The 16,720-nt window shown below is 53.8% G+C and overlaps 1 protein-coding gene and 1 long non-coding RNA gene across 4 annotated transcripts in view; one reads left to right on the forward strand and one right to left on the reverse strand.

Moving 5' to 3' along the window:
- Positions 1 to 16,720, reverse strand: part of Sh3pxd2a (SH3 and PX domains 2A) — a 204,439-nt gene that overhangs the window by 17,913 nt on the left and 169,806 nt on the right. For 2 of the 3 annotated variants that reach the window (XM_006526669.4, NM_008018.4), the window contains 3 exons: positions 8,519 to 8,632; positions 4,935 to 5,018; positions 227 to 344 (listed from right to left, as the gene is read on the reverse strand). In XM_006526669.4, the coding sequence (XP_006526732.1) occupies positions 227 to 344; positions 4,935 to 5,018; positions 8,519 to 8,632 (316 nt within the window). The remainder of the gene's footprint in view (positions 1 to 226; positions 345 to 4,934; positions 5,019 to 8,518; positions 8,633 to 16,720) is intronic. The other variant, NM_001164717.1, reaches the window with a different exon arrangement.
- Positions 8,629 to 15,244, forward strand: Gm29834. The gene is made up of 2 exons (XR_386771.3): positions 8,629 to 10,882; positions 11,546 to 15,244. It is a non-coding gene; the product is annotated as a predicted gene, 29834 (long non-coding RNA).

A 16,720-nucleotide genomic window follows, 5' to 3' on the forward strand; every position in this document is an offset into this window, starting at 1 on the left:
CAGATGTGCTGAACTCTTGGCTGTGCATGGGAAGGGGATCACAGACTGCCTCTGAGCTGAGCCAGCTCCTAGGCCCTACTGGCTGGGGCTCAGCCTCTGCCTTCAGGTCCTAGGAGACAGTCAGTGAGCCAGCCGAGCAGAGCTGGCACGCAGTTGTCTTTGGAATCTACCTGCCCATCAGCTAGCTGCCTTGCATTGAACTCTTGCTCAGGAACCAGGCACCTACCTGATGTACCACCAGCCTTCCAGGTTCTTTCGAATCACCTCCACGGTGACACCCTTCTCGAAGCCGATCTCGTCTTTGCTCTGGCTGGTGTAGGGCTGCACAGTGACATACTTCTCTTCTGTGAGTTGGGGGCGCGAGTGAGAAAGCACAGTTAATCTGAGGCTGTGGGGTAGATCCTTGTCTCCCGTTCCCCTCTGCCCCGGCTGAGCCTCGCTCAGCCTCGTACTAACTCGCCCTGGGCCAGCATTGGCTTCTCCGGAGAAGAGGAAACAGGACTCAGACAGCAGAAGAGGAGTCACTGGGTTAGGGGTTGCTGCTGTTCCCAGGATAAGCCAAAGCTAGGCAGAGTTCTGGGGTGCCAGCAAAGCCTCAGGCAGCGTGAAAGCAGATCCCCCAGACAGGGTGTTGGGGTACCAGTGTTTGGAGGAATCTGCTTCTCGTAGGCTCTAAGTCAAGACATCGAGACCAATGCTAGGTGTATCCTGGATGCCTTGGGAACCCTAGCAGGTCCCTCCTCAGAACACGTCATGTTCCATCTACACTCCACACTCTGGATTCCAGCCCTGCAAACCTCTTAAATTCTCTGTCTGCCTTCCAGATGAAGGCTTCCAGGGATACCTTCACTGAGCAGCTCAGCTCCCTTAACAGCAGACCATGGCATTTACCCTAGAGCGTTCCATGGAGCAAGTTCTACAGGAGTGGTTGTGGGGTTTGTTACGGTGTGTGCGATTGTCAAGGGCCCCACCACAAGCCCCTCCCGCAGAGCCACGTGTTCTATTCCCCCTGTGTGTCTTCAGGTCACCTCTAAGTTTCCCCATAGCACTGGAGTCTTCTTGGAAAGAACTTGGTGGGCAGGCTGAGCAGGAGGCATCCCTAAAGGCCTTTGTTCAGGCTTCCAGTTCTGCTGAGGTCCACTCCTGTCCACATGAAGCCCTATGGTAGACCTGCAACTGACTAGGTGAGGCCACCCATCTCTTATAAGACCGTCCATTGGATGGCCTGGGGCCCAAGGAAGAGCATGGTGCACCCTCCCCCATTGGAAGACGTGGTTAACTGGAGGTGCTCTTGGGAGGACTGTATTGGCTGCTTCCAGGAGGTCACAATGGTACCCAGCACACAACAGTAGGGACGGTTACAGTTGAACCCTGGACTCTCTCCATGAGGAAAGCAGGGATAAGCAGGGACTGAGGGAGGAGCTTGCTTGGGAGCTCAAAATAGCAGGAGTCTGGCCTCAAAGCCGCCTCCTGCTCCTGGCTCCCAGCTGGACCTTGTTGGACAGCCTGCCTCAACCTCTGGGTCGCTGTGGGGGTTTAGGAGAGAGCTACTGTATCAAAACCCTGCTCATTTTCCCGTGCATCATTGGGGTGCTGTCTGTAGCCCTCTCCTGGGGATTAGCATCTCCCTCTGATAAAGGCCACTGTCCTGCCAGGTTGTAGGGTGGACCCAATGGACCACAGGCCATGCTTGAAAAACTGCCCCAAAGCAAAAGGTGGGTGAGGGCACGGGAGGCTGCACAGCTCTCAGACTCTCTTACCACAGGCCTTTCTCAGCAGCAGCTAAGGAGAGCTCTGCTTGGAGCCTGCAGATTCCATCCCGGCCCTGCCCAGGAGTGCTGCCAACACTGCCTGAGAACCTACCCCGCCAGATTCTGACTAGGGCCCTGGAGAAGTTCCATAGGCTCCAGGCCAACGCTCTACTCTCCTGCCTGCTCCATTTTCCAGTGGGGCACGGTAAACCCTGGCCTAGGCAGTGGCTATCGGGACAGTGCCAGGTCTGGGAATCCAGGGCCCGAGGTCCAGGCGAGGCGAGGCGAGGCCTGGGCTCCACATTTTGCCTTTGTTCGGCCAGGCTATTTTTAAAAGCCTGTGGTTCGAGCAGGAAGCGATCAGGAAAGTTTTCCTAGGCAAGGTTGCTTTTGAAGAGAAAAATGACAGCCCTTCTTAGGGGAAGATTAGAGGAGCCCTGCCCTGTTCCATGGCTGAGAACAGGACCCTGACCATGTGTTCAGCCTTGTGGATGCCAAGCCTGGCCACAGCAGCCTTTTAAGTGTGTGTGGTGACAGAGTCCATGGCCAGCCACTTGGGGCAGGGTACACAACCATGGACATTGGTTCTGGCGAGTGAAGCTGGTTGCAAAAGACCCCATACTTGAGGCACTGGGAATATCATGGCCTCCCAGTTAAAATGCTAATCAGCAGAGAGGCGATCACTGTGGGATTCCAGAGGAAAGCTCAGTCCTGCTTCCTAACAGGGCAAGACAGACCATCTCTCCTTAAATGTCTCTTTGGACTGATGGTTTTCAGCTCTGGCTGGGGAGACAGAGATGTCTACCTCAGGTTGACACAGGTGACTTGGGTCTTGGGCCACTCATCTTATAAGTGAGCTGTCCTCCTTACAGAGACCAGTCCCTACTTCTGGTCCTGGCCATAGACTCTATGGTCAAGGGGAATTGTCTAGAGAAGAGAACGTTCAGACACGTGTAAAATGGTCTCTATAGGTAGCTAGTCTGCAGTTGGGTTGGGTCTCTGGAAGAGACACCCCTTTAAGAGACAAGGCCGCGGGAAGAGTGAGGTGGCTAAGGTCTGGTCAGGGCTCCTGTGTTCTGTGATCATACTATGCACAGATGATGGCAGGCTTACCCTGCTGAGTGAAGGCTGGCCAGGAGGCCGGCAGGCGGGGATGTGGGGGAGGTGGACAGCCTGTCCCAGTTGGGGAGGCAGGGGCTGGAAGCCCTGCAGTTTCCAAACCGCAGAAGCCTCCTCTTTCCAAACACTTTCCCCTCTGTCAGCAGTCTCTCTGTTCCCCTTCCGGCCTCTCCAACCCCTCCAACCCCTCCACAGAGAGGCCTCCGGTTCCAGAGGCCTGGCCAGCTGAGGGACAGGGATCGGAGGTCCCGGAAGCTCTGACTTTTCTTTTACTCATGGCCCCTGTTGGGTTTCCAGCTGCTGCTCGCTGTGGGGGCGCATGCCAGCCAGCTCTCCATGAGCTCTCTTTAGCTGCCTGATATAACTGAATACAGTTCATAGGGCTGGGGCCGGGAAGTGTGTGATAATGAAGTGAGGCTGTGGCTTGTCTTTGTTCAAGTACAGGTGACTGCAGACTTAGAATTACGTAGGGGTCTGCATGTACTATTTTGTCTGATTCTACCACGCCTTCATAGTATGGAAGGTCATGTACGCGTGTCAATTGTGGGAATTGCGGCTATATGCTGATGTGTCGGGGAGAGTTTAGTTGTACGAGAAATCCATCCGTGACTATAGCACTCAGCTGCGTGTAGCAGAGCTTGTTAGATGGCACTTCTGGAATCACTGTCTCTGAGTGGCGCACGGCTAGGGTGGTGGTTGGATATGGCTATGATGCAGTGCTAGCCACACCTGTAGCCGTCAGGCCTTGTGTGGGCCTGTCTCTGGTCTCTGTGTGCATCTGTGTGGTCATGCAGGCAAGAGCATGCCTGGGACTCAGTGAGTGATTGGATGCAGAACAGGCCGAACCTTTGTCCTCCTTATGGGATTTATTTGTCTTTGCCACTAGAGTTGGGGGGCCGGGTTCAACCCTACCCTCTTGGCAGAGTGGTCCCCTATGCCTCACTTTCGGGTGGCCTTTGTTGGCAGTGTGGCCTGATGCTGCTTCTCCAACTCAGGCCCCCTGCATCAGCCCCCAGGGTCCACACTAAGCCCTGCCTCTGGACAAGCTAGGTTCTTTATGGCCAACACTGAGTCAGCCATTGGCTGGGGCCACCCTGGAGTGCAGACGTTCTATAGCCCGATTCTTAGGGGAGGCACTGAAATACACTGTCATTTGGGAACGAGCTTTGGGTGGTGAGTCATGGGGAGCCCTGTTCTCCACAGAGGCCTGCGTGCACTATACACCCGTCCCGGCTTCTAGCTGTACTGTCACCACAAGGAACACACAATATGCTCTACTCCCTGGGGGGTTGAGGGGGTGGGGCAGAAGAGACTGACCACCCAGCATGAAGGTCTGTACATGTTTAGGGGTGCATCCAGAGGCTATCCCTCCTGTCCCTCCCCTCCCTCCTTCCACAAGTTCCTGGATGTTGAGAAGGATCTGAGCCAAACAGTCCTGACTCAGCAAATGTCAGCTTCCCAGTCAGCCCAGGGCCTCCCTGGAGCCCTTGACTGAGCTCCTCCTGAGAGCCTATGGGCCAGCACCCCTGCTGAGGGACGGGTTGGTTGGAAAATGCTCTGGAGCCATGATAGGTTTGGCTCCTGTGCTCTTCTAGGTTTCAGTGGAGCTGCTGAAGGGGGGCTGGAGGCTGGTACCACAGCTGACGAGAGAGTTGGGGCTGAGGGACTCTTTCATAGTGGAAGGGATAATAAAGGACAGAAGATGGGACCCTGGCAGGAGCAGGAAGCTTTGATCTCTCTAACATGCAGGACCCAGGGCAGGGTGGCTTTCCTTTGAGGTCCAGGACTTTCCTCATGCCTCTCTTCCCTTCCAAGGAACATATAAACTCATCGCAAGTCACGTATCCCCAGTGCCCAGGGCACCAGCAAGCCAGAGCCACCCCTAGTGCCACATCAATTCCCAAGCAAGGCTCTGTCCCCAATCTGCGCTGCAGTGAATGAGAAACAAATCTTGCCAGATCTGGGTGAGTCAGGAGACCACAGGCAGAGAGCAGAGCAGGCAAAGGAGAGGGTGTTAGTGAGAGACAGGCAGCTGCGGGAGGAGAGGCAGGCGCCCGTGGTCACCTCGGCTGTGCTGCCTGTTGACCATCCCGCCCAGGGTCCACCGGCGATCCAGGCGCCGCAGGTGTGCCTTGCGTCTCTTGGACACTGCCGTGAGAGATGGTGATGGTGCCCACGGCCCACACGAACCAAACCGGTGGAGAGAATGGAGATGAGGATGAGAGGGGATGGGGAAGGGGAGGAGAGAGGGGCTGTGTGTATGAGCTGCTGGGCTACTGTTAACTGGACTGAACCGGATCTAGAAGCGGACTAAAGGACCTTGGGTCCTCCCCCTTAGAGATTGGAAGACTCTTAATTGCAGCTCCAAGAGGTCCCCCTGGGTTCTGGACAGTTTGCTATCTACTCACCAGGCACGACTGTTAACTTGCTGCCATGGCCAGGTGCCATGTAAAGAAAGGAAGGGTGCCCAGGGAGAAACAGGAGGGCCCTTCCTTGCTGGGTCAGCGCTCTCCCCACTGGGTTAATTTATATATTTGTCTGCCAGGGAAGGTTTGCTGAATGAGATGCACACAGGCAGATGCTACAGGCAAGACTGCCCCACTATGTTATCCTTTTATGTGCATCTGATGATAAAGACCACAACCATCCAGCTTCTCACTGTTCAAGTCTGCTTGGCCTCCCCGTGACTCCCCCCCGCCCTGCCCCCTGCAGATGAGCCCTGAGCCCTGGCTCTCCATGCTCTGCCTTCCTATGTGACTCCCAAAGGAATGGACACTAGAAATAGACCAGGGCCCCAGAGGACCAGCTTGCCTCACTTTCTAGCACCAAAGAAAGATGCCGGACGGCCTAGTTCTGGGGAGGGTGGCTGGCTGGTAGAGCGGGTAAAAGAAACACTGTCCACACATCCGTGGGCCAAAATCCAATAAAACCTCTGGAAATATCTGCTTGCCCTGTGAGGAGAGCAGCCATGCATCCTGCTTTTCCTTTCCTCTTCTTTATTACAAGTTTTATTTCATTTTTTATTTTATGTGGGTGCGTATGTATGTATGTATGTATGTATATACGATGCATGCATGCATGTCCACTGATGGCAGTGGAGGACATCAGATCCCCTGGAACTGGGGTTTGAGATGGTTGTGAGCTGCCATGTCCTCTGCAAGAACAGGCGGTGTTCTCAACCACAGAGGCATCTCTCTGGCCCTGCAACCTGCTTCTTGGCAACAGGCTAGGAGTGTGGGCTGCATCCCCGACACACTCTCAGCTCCTCTGCCACTGCCCTAGGAAGGCTCCGCAGATCTAAAATGTGGCCAGTGTGCCGGCACCCAGGTCCTACCGGAAGCGTGCAGAGCGGCCGCACGCTTGGTGCACACATATACTCATGCACACAGCTCTGAACACAGATGTTGCCTTGGCTGTCCCCTAATTCTTAATTCATCAGGGTCTTCCGCAACCTGTCTGTAGCTTCAGCTGTCTTGACACAACTCAGAGTCATGTGAGGGATTAGGGATTAGTCAATTAGGGATTGCTTCTGTAGCCATCATGGGGGTCTCTGTCTCTGTCTCTCTATCTGTGTCTCTCTCTCTCCCCCTCTTTCCCCTCCCTCCCTCCCCTCTCACCCCTCTCTCTGTTATTTAAGACAAGGTTTCACTGTGTAGCCCTGGCTGTCCTGGAACTCACTCTGTAGACCAGGCTAACCTTGAATTCACAGAGATAGGTCTGCCTCTACCTCCCAAATACTCATATTAAAGGCATGTGCTACCTACCACGGCCCAGCTATGAGGCATTTTCTTGACTGTTAGTTGATGTAATGTAGAAGGGGCTAGCCTACTGTGGCCAGTATCATCCCTAGGCAGGGGGATTCCTGGGCTGTTTAAGAAAGCTAGCTGAGCAGAAGCTAGGGCTTAAACAGTGGTTGAAGCAGAAAGCAGTGGTCCCGTTTCTGCTTCAAGCTCCTGCCTTGGCTTCTCTTGATGATGGACAATACCCCAGAAGTATAATGAGATAAACCCTGTGCTCCCCAGCTCGCTAAACATCACGGTGTTTATCATAGCAACAGAAGCCTCACCAGAACAGTTGGGTACCACTTGTTGCGTGCAGAATGTCCATGTTGCTCTGTTGCTGAGGCCTGCTGAGCCCTCTCCTACCTTGTCTGGCTCTGTCTTGGGCTTCTGCCGCTAACCAGTGCCTCTTTGCTCTGCTCCTCCTGCTGAAGCCTTTTCTGTCATGTATCTCCTTGACAAACCCAGAGTGACCTTGTTCCCCCACAAGCAGATGCTTCAGAGAGGCCACGACAAAATTGTGAGACTACCTGTACCCAAACCTGGGTGACGACAGACACGTGACTGAACACCCTGAGCCTCTGCCCTTGGAGTTAGACCTATAACAAGTATGTCATCTCTCGGGGTAGGTAATAAGGGTTTGCTCCTGGCCTGACATTGGGCACATTTGAGTGGTTTTAGTTTTTCTTTAAAACAGGGTCTCATGTAGCCCAGGCTAGCCTTGAACTCTTGATTCTTCGCTTGTACCTTTCAAGTGTTGCGATTACAGGCACACATGGCTGCACCCAGAGAGCCGATGTTTTGAGAAGCCCGATAGGCTTTGAGTATAGGTCAGTAGGTAGGCAACAAGGTCTGCAGATCTGCAGACGGACTGCATGGAACCAGCTGTGAGGTACAACAGACCCTGAATAGAATCAGGTATAGATAGGTTCAAAGACTCGGGGAGGGACCTAGGATCTGGAGCCCTGTTACAAGGTGGATGTGTACTGAGTGCCTCCTCTAATCACAGGGTTGAAATGAGACAAGCGGGGTGGGGTCACCAACAAAGGAACTAGGCAACAAAGGATGAATAAGGATCTGGCCCTGACTTGGCCTGATCACTTGGCCTGGGCGGCAGGAGCAGAAGAACAAGCCAGAAGGAGGCCTGGGCTGTGGGTGGCAGGACCACACCTCTCGGCCTTCAGACACAGCCACCTGGATCATTCCTACTGAATGACCGTTAGGCAAAGGATTCCTGCTGCCAGGCCACAGGACAGGCAGGAGATATTAACAGCAGAGATCTGGGATGTGGGGGTGGTTCACACTTATGGGGGAACTGATGGCTTTGAGGGTGAAGGCAGCCTCTGTGAAATGCATGGAGAAACCCTCAGAAGAATCTCACAGAGCCAGAGCCAGCTAGAGCGTCTGTGTGGGAACCTGAAGACCCCAGTGTCTGGGAAGCTGAGAGGGGCTCACCGGGCAGCCGCCAGTGTCCTGAGCAGGATTACAGAGAACAACACACAGCGAGAACTGTGTTCACACAATTCCCGCTTGGAGTTGGCTTGCCAGCAGGTATCTGTGGAGTTCTTGAGGGAAACCCAGGGTTTCTAGCACTAAGCGTGTTCTCTACCCCAACAGTGCCAAAGCTGAAAGTCCATAGCCCTTTCAGAACTTTCCCTGTCCTGAGCCCCACATGGAGGCTGACAAAGATGGGCTAGGGTGTGAGGTGACCATGTGGACTGGTCTCAGTGAGTGAATCGCAAACCCAACCCACTCTAGTAGCTGAGGTGGCTTAAGAAGGAGAGTCAGGTTACTGCCTCCAGGAGGGGCTGGCCCCTAGAGACCCCCCAGTCCAGTGGTATTGCTCTCCTATGAACCCACGGGCCTCACCTTCCCCAGTCTTGGAGGTGTTGATGTCCGAGTCGTCTCGTGTGCCATTCTGGGCCTCCAAGTAGGTGGCGGGGACCCAACCTTGCTCTTCAGATGTGCTCACAAACCACCAGCCTGCAAAGGGGACAAGAGAGAGGAGGCTGTGAATGCCTGCAGGATGGTGGAGGCAGGCTGTGAATGCCTGCAGGATGGTGAGGGTCGGCGCTGGGGCCGGGACATGGACGGCAGAAGTGGTCAGAGGGCAAGGCACTGACCCAGAAAACCTGGGAAATGCCTTGAGCAATTACAGCAGAAAAGATAAATATTCTTCCTGGGAAGAGAGCGAGAGGCCCCTCCCCCACAGCCATGCACATTTGATGTAAACATTACGTTAGGTGTAGTGAAAACAGGGGTACCCCACCCCAGAGTGGAATGCATTGCTCAGGGAGGTGAGGACAGTTTGGGAGCACCGGGCACCCGCCATCTTTCTTCTCAGCCTCCCTGCTGTGGGGCAGCCTCTGGCTTTGAAAAGCATGGCGGCCCTCACAGAGACCGAGAGCGTTTCTTTTCCCCAGCACAGGTCAAGCAGTGCTCCTGCTTCAACTGCTCATGGCTGCCCTTGAAGGGCGCTGACACTGCAATCACAGGGAAAGTGCGCACGGCATCCCCACGTGACCTCTGACAGTCAGGTCACATGACAAAGGCTCATTCATCGCTCTTGTCCACTCATGGCGTCTGCTCACTCGCTTGCTCAAGAATCAGTTACGGAATAAAATAGCTGAAGTTTAGGTCTTGGGACCCCTGGCTGTCTTCAGACGAGCCTTACTTGACCCCTCTCCCCTCCCTTCTCTCCTTTGCCCTCCACGTAATCTGGCCTCAGGGCTCCTTTCTGTTCCAGGCAGACTCTTTGGGTCCAGTTCAGAGTTTCCAAGGTTTCTTTTGAGCAGCAGCAAGTGGCAGTCTGAGAAGGCACAGGGGGAGGTTCTCCTAGACACCCCCAGGCTGGGCTTGGCCTGGGAAGGTGGGAAAGATGCTTCATGGGTAATAAGAAAACCACAGAGAGAAGAAACCCAGTAGCTCATCATAGCTGGGCAGCCCTTAGAACTAAAGTCATTCCCTAGGTCTTAAATTAGGCCCTCTCGGTCCCTTACAGCAAGCAGGCCAGGGTTTCCAAAGTCTGTGGACCAGCCATCCCACCCTTGTAGAATGCTCCACAGTCCTCTGCTTGACGCTCTGCAAAGCCCATTGAGGCCCTGGCTTGTATGCCTCGGAGGTCTCAGCTGTGTCACTGACTCTTTGGGGGTCTCCGTTTCCTCTGCTGCTGACAGCTGGGCCAGTTCCCTAGCTCAAATTCCGTGGCCCAGGGCCCTTGCTGGCTGCCCGGTATAGGCAACAGTGTTCATTTCTTCCAGGGGGTGAAAGAGAGGCCCGCAGGAGCCTCCTTCCCCACGGTGCAGAGCAACTACCCAGCCTTGACTAGAACCTGAGTATTAGGCCTGCCCTCTGAGCTATGCTGTGATGGCAAGACCAGGCCACACACACGGACAACCTCCACGGGGACTTCTCATCGAGGCCCTCTTGGAAGCCCAAAAGGCCAGAAGAGGGCAGCTAGGCGTGAGCTACAAGATGATGGGTCTCTGGGTTAAGGAAGAAGGGCGATTTGACTTGTGATGAGAGAACAGTTGAGGCCACTGAGCAGTTTAGGACGGGGAGGTGCTGGTACCCACACGTGGGAACAGGATGGTAGTCAGGCAGGCCAGGGCTAGAAATACTCGACTGATACCCTCTAGCACTCCAGCCTCTGGGCTGTAGGTGGCTTTCAGGGCACCAGACAAGCAGCCTCACTAAGCTTCTGGGGAAGGAGAACTGTCCCAGGTGGCTCCCATCCTGGCGCTGACAGACAGATAGACAGACAGAATGTGCTTTCAGTGCCGTGGAGAACTATAGACGGTGGGAGGTAGATGCTCACTTTGAAGCTCAGCTCAGGCTGGGGATGCTCACTGATGGTGGGGGCCTCCACTCCTCCTCTGCCTTTACCTCGAATGCGCTGACATTTGGACAATAAATGCTCTCAGCGTCTGGAGAAGCCTGATAGGGTTGGGTCAGGTCAGCATCCGTGGATATGAAAAGGGCCTCCCTGACCACCTACCTCTCCTGAACCCGGAAGGCCCTGAGCACCACAGTAAGCTTCAGGCAGCCTTCATTTGGATGTCTAAAGAGGTTTCTCTATCTACTCTTTGCAGAGATGGGGTAGCAGGTGTCGAAGGGCTCGTGGCTCACTCATGGAGAGGAGCAAGGAGTTAGCTACAGAGATAGCAAGATCAACAACTGCTCCTTGACCTAGGCTTGAAGTGGAAGCCTTCCTCCCTCTTCTGCTGGATTCAGGTGGGTGAGACACGATGCAGGCTTGAGTACCAATCAATCGTGCTTGCCAGGTGGGCCCACAGAACTCAAGGGGTATTACCAACTTGGGGTCACTTTTCAAGAGACTCCTGAAAAGCTCACGCCTATATTTGTAACAACTCCTCAGGGTCTCAGGAAAGAAGGCAGGTGACCGGGTGGTCACCTCTAATGGAGGTTGGGTAGCTGTCTTTCAGGACAGGGCTCCCAAGTCATCCTGGCAGGAGCTAAGGATGCTATCTATCCCTTCTATAGGCAGAGGGCTTGGGAGGGACGCCTGTCGTCTTCTGGCACACTTCTGCCACACAGGGTTTGGTACTAGGAATGGGGACTGGATGGAGACTTGCTAAGATGCTGAATGGCAGTGACACCCAATGGGCAGAGCACCATCACTAGGTTCCTGTGTACCTCACGCTGTGTCTAGGTAGCCTCTTTAAAATGGGACATGCCAGGCTGGGTGTGGTAGCACACGCTTTAAATCCTAGCACTCAAGAAGCAGAGGCAGGTGCATTTCTGTGAGTTCGAGGCTGGCCTGGCCTACAGAGCAAGGTCCAGAACAGCCAGGGCACAGAGAAACCTGAAGAGCCTGGCCACACCCAAGCGTGTCTCCTCTGCTGGACATCAACTTAGAACTTCATTCTCTTGCAGGACCTGGGGCTGAGACCGTCATCATCCTTAGAGCCGAGTGTCCAGCACTGCCTAGAACACTAGCCTAAGCTCCTGCCCCAACACTTGCAGGACCGGGCAGGTGATATGCTGGCTGTAGAGAAAAGCCTGCCACTGGCTCAGCGGTGGGCACCTCCACCCAGCCATGATGGGCAGGCTGAAACACTGCCTAGGTGTGCACGGGTGAACCCAGCAGAGGTGTCTACCCGGCTCCCTGCAGACTCCCTGAGCTTGCTCACACCCATTGTGGCTAGCAAGCCTCTCTGAGATGCCACGGACATCAGTTGCTGTAACTGGGGCTCCTGACCCAAGTCACTGCTGTTCTACGGAGGGGCAAATAGGACCGAGCACCCTGTGGGGTTTCTAAATGCATTGCAATGCATATACTTTTCCACCAGTGTGTGTGTGTGTATGTGTGTGTGCATGCACCCACGTATGGACAAGGGTATACTGAGTAGCGGGAGGGGTGGCTATGTATGTATACCCCATCTATGTGTGGGTGGGCACATGTATATATGGGAGCAGAGCTAGGTCTGCATCTGCATGCATTACACAATTACAGCCAACCACAGTAAGAATGCTCAACTCCCCGATGCAGGCCGCTTTATTTACTTAATTCTGAGAAATGACATCATTGTCATTAAGTTTCCCACTTTAGAGATGAGGAGAGGCTAAACACTTAGAGAGTTCATCTAGAGCTCTGAGTCTTAGCCACTCTAGATGGTACAGGTGTGACACACTGGGTCCCTAAATATTGTCACTTATGTTATCCTGGCTTAATATAGCTTCGCTGTGCAACCGCGGGCAAGCTACTAACCTTTCTGATTCTCAGTCTCCCTTCTGATATCAGCGTAACTAATGGGGCCCGTCTGCCAAGGCTGAAGAGGAGAATCAGAGAACGGACTGGCGGCTGGGCTGAGCTAGTCCCAGAGTGGAGGGGCTGCTGACGGCTAAGCGTCCACACCTGTGGATGGCTGGAGGTAATGAGCTTCCACACAAGCTGGGTAGCTATGTCACCTAGAGGGCCCATGGGGGTAGGTGAGGGGCTCCCACTCTTTGCTCCTGGATGGAGAACTCAGAGATTAGTTTCAGAGAAGAACACCCTGTGGGTATGTGACCTGTAAGGGGTCTTCCAGGCGGAGCCCCAGGCTGCAGAGTCACCCAGAAGAACAAACCCCTGCAGCTGCCCTTGCTCCTGCTTCTTCCCCAGGGTCTCCCCAGGAATCAAAGGCCCACGGGAGAGGCCTCCCTGCTCACTAGGCCTCAGGAGCCTCCTTCTTTATCTTGGTCTAAGTGCCAAGGAGCTAGAGAGAGAGGACCAAGAGCTGTGCCTAACATGGTCGCCTAAGGGTGTGGATGTGGAAGACACAGACCAGGTCCAGCCCCAGGAAGGAAACTCAGGCTCAGGAGCCAGGTGCCCCCATCTCAGGCCACAGGTATCTTCCGTGACCATTTGGTTGGTCACTAAGAGTCTACCTGTCTGGCCAGTTTCTGAGAATGAAGCTTGAATCTTCCACGTGGAGGCAAGGCAGGGGAGAGACAGATAGACAGACACAGAGAGAGACAGAGAGAGAGAGAGAGAGAGAGAGAGAGAGAGAGAGAGAGAGAGAGAGAGAAAGAAGAACAGCAGGACAGCAGCTGGCTGGGGCTGAGCCTCTTCAGGAGGGGCTGAGCATGGCTGGGGGTTGGCAGGAAGTGACCGGCACCCCCAGGCCACTGCTGTCCCCAGGGTGACCAGGCCACAATGGCCTCCTTAAGTAGGGAGGATAATGAACTCATTAGAGCGAGAGTGAGGCCAGCTGTATACAATTAGGATGTTAATAAAGTCCTCTGAGGTCACTGCTCAGCCTAGGACAAAGCAAATGGCGGGGGAGGGGAGCCCCTACTCCTCCTTTCCTCCCCTTCTGAAATCCTCCCAATCCTTCCAGATGTTGAGATGTGTCTTCCTTGAGGCCCCCACTCTCCCCACTCTATTGGCTCTGCTCACCCTGGGACTGAGCCGAGTTTGAAAGTGGTTTCGCCACTTCCTAACTGGGCCACTGGCCCTCTGTGAGCCTCACTGGCATACAAGGGATGATAACTATCTGGGGAGGAGACTCCCCTCAATCAGGGACACAGAACTGTCAATCACCTGAAAGGAAAGCCACCCCCAAGAACACGCTGGAGGTTCTCCTTCTCCAGCCCCCCAGGCAGGGCACACAGCTGTGAGGCCAGCAGGAGAGGCCCCTTCTCCTGGCTCCAGCCTTGGTGTCAGCCCCTTGGCCCAAACCCAGGATTTTGAGACAGGCCACAACTCTGATTTTGGAATTTGAGAAAACTAGCACCTTTAGGTGAGTTCCAGGCCTCACTTTTGTATCTATTACAGCATCCCAACTCTTGCCCACATGAGCTGGCCTAGTCACTGCAGAGCGAGTTCATGTGTGGCTCTACCTCTGATCTGGGCCTCTTAAGGCTTCCATACTCAGATGACAGATGGTGTGACATGGATCTAGGTACTAAAGAAACTGCAGACATTTGGGGTCTTGATGGTTTGGATTTGGGGGAGCCAGAAACCCATCCTACCAGAATCCTCAAGCAGCACCCTAGCTTGCTGTGGCAAATGCCCCCACTCTGTGGCAAGTCTTCTCCTCCCTAGAAGTGTGATGTGCCTAAGTAGTCCTATCTTTCTTCCTTGGAGGAGGCTCGGGGATGGTAGGAGAGTTAGGATTAGCAAGCATCCAGTGAGAAGGACTGCCCAGGCATTAAGTCACCAGCACATGCCACCTGGCCATGGCTGAGCCCTAAAGTCCTGGCCTCAGCTCCATTTCCTTCCTATCTCCTTGTAGCAGATCCAGGGCTTCTCTCTAGAGGGACCAGAGGAACAGGAAATGCAGCCCACTCACACATGCTGTGCCTTTAAGAGCAGCGAAAGGCTAGCATCCCTGGGCCAGGCCTCCCCTGGTCAGAAGGCTCTGTCACAGCATCCTCCTGCCAAGACACACTCCAGTTCTCAGCGTGTGGCCTCCACTGTCCAAAGAAAACAGGAGAGGCTTTGGAGCTGGTTGAGGGCTCCCCAGTCCCTCTTGTGTGCGCGCACACAGCGCCTGCCCTCCTGACCCACTCACCTAGTCCTACCCTTGGCACTCGCCCTATTTTGTTGTCCAAGGCCCACTCCCTTTCCCCATATGGGGCCTTGAGGCCAGAGGGTCCAGAGCCTTCCCAGGGTGCCTGGATTCCAAGACCATGAGCACAAACTGCCTACATCACCATCTGGAAGGCTCCGTGGAGTCTGTGGCAAGGAGACAGAGGCTGGGCTGCTGCTGTCTCTCCTAGCTTGTACCGCCCACCTCGCTGGATCAACCCATACTTAGGCTGGGGTCTGTCAAGCCCACAGGGCTCTGATGGAGTTCGGCAGTGTTGTGGGCAAGGTACTGAGAAGGTAGTTCATCTATCAAGCAATTGCAGGCAGAGAGGAGTACATAGCAGAAGGTAGACACAGGTTTAATCAAGGGTTCTCTAACCATATACTGTCTGGGATCTGATCCCAGCCATGGACTTCCTAACTAATGAAATGCAGCAGTTTCTTCATCTGTAAAGTAGCCCTAGAAAGCACAGTATATGTATAAGGGTTAGCTATCCCTCCTTATTCTAATAATTTAGTATGTATAGTAATAAAACTTAATTATATGTTAGATAAAAAGATTCAAAAGTACACCTGATTTCTAAAGTCTTGCCAAGAGCTAGCCTCACACTTTTTAAGTGCAAGCCATGGAGAAGAAATGAAGACCTCATGTCTGGGCAGAAGGACCTTAAGTGATCAGTGTGGTGTGTGTGTGTGTGTGTGAGATTTAGTCTCGGTGACATTGCTGTTTGGCTTTGATCTGGCAAGGTCCCCACTGAAAACATGTGGGTCTGATAAATTGGGCATGGTGGTGCATGCCTGTAACCTAGCAATGGAAGGCAGAGAAAGGAGGACCACAAGTTCAAGGCTATCCTTTGCTGTGTAGTGAGTTTGAGGCCAGCCTTGGCTGCATGAGACCCTGGGAAGGAAGAAAGGGGGAAGAGAGAAAGAGGAAGGGAGATTGGCAGTATTTCAGCAGCGAGAGGTCGTGGCGAGGAATGGAGAGTAGAAGACATTGTCACTGGGATGTGCAGGACAGCAGGGCACAGCTACACATTAGGTGAGTTGGCATAGTGCCACAGCAGGGCCCAGGCAGCCCCTGCCCTGCATGTGCTAGTGGCTGATGCAAGGCTTGCTGAAGAAGCCAGAGATGCCCAGTGATCAGATCCGGAGTGAGGGGAGAGTCCCCAGGGATGCTGACTAGGCACTGGATGGTGATTTACAGACTAACCTAACTATGCGGGACAGAGAGGTCAGGGGTTCTGAGAGCCAAGTCACCTGCTAACCTGGTTGGTTGGGATGTGCCAAAGCCCAGACTTCTGGGCCTTTGGGTCTGGGGCTGCAGTGCTGCAGGAGTCCCAGCTGCTGGCTGGCTTGTCTATAAAGGACTGACAGAAAGAAGCCTGTCCTTCGAGATGTTTTAATCAGGACAGGGTGAGGACACACATGCTGTGTTGGTGGTACCATCTCATTTAGAAGAGGCCGTGCAAGAACCAGAAGCCAGCAGGGAGGGATCTAAACAGATGGTAGTGACAGGTCAGAATCTAAGAAGATGCTAAGAATCAAATGGAGAGATAAAAAGGCACAGCTTAAAACAGGGACCTTAGAAGTGTCTTCCATTTGCTCTTTGACCTGATGGAGGATGTTGGTTTGGAGATGTGGCTCAGCAGTTAGGCGTATATGCTGTTCTTGCATAGGATCTGAGTTCTTAGCACCCAAGTTGGGCAGCTTAGAATTGTCTGTAACTCCATTCCAGGGGATCTGATGCTTCCAGCCTGTGGGTAACTGCACACAAGTACATATACCCCTACACAGAACCCTACCCACATAATTAAAATAAATATCTTGTTATACCTTAGCTAAGGATATAGCTTAGGTGGTCGAGCGCTCGCCTAGCATTCATAAAGCTCTTGGTTCAATCCCCAGCACTGCATAAAGCAGGTCTAGAGGAACACACCTATGACCCCAGCACCTAGAAGTGGAGAGGATCAGAAGGCCAGCTTATCCTCAGCCACAAGGAGAGCTTCAGGCTCTCCATCTATGAGACTCCATCTCAA

This window comes from Mus musculus, chromosome 19, assembly GCF_000001635.26.
Source record: "Mus musculus strain C57BL/6J chromosome 19, GRCm38.p6 C57BL/6J".
NCBI classification, from domain to species: Eukaryota; Metazoa; Chordata; class Mammalia; order Rodentia; family Muridae; genus Mus; species Mus musculus.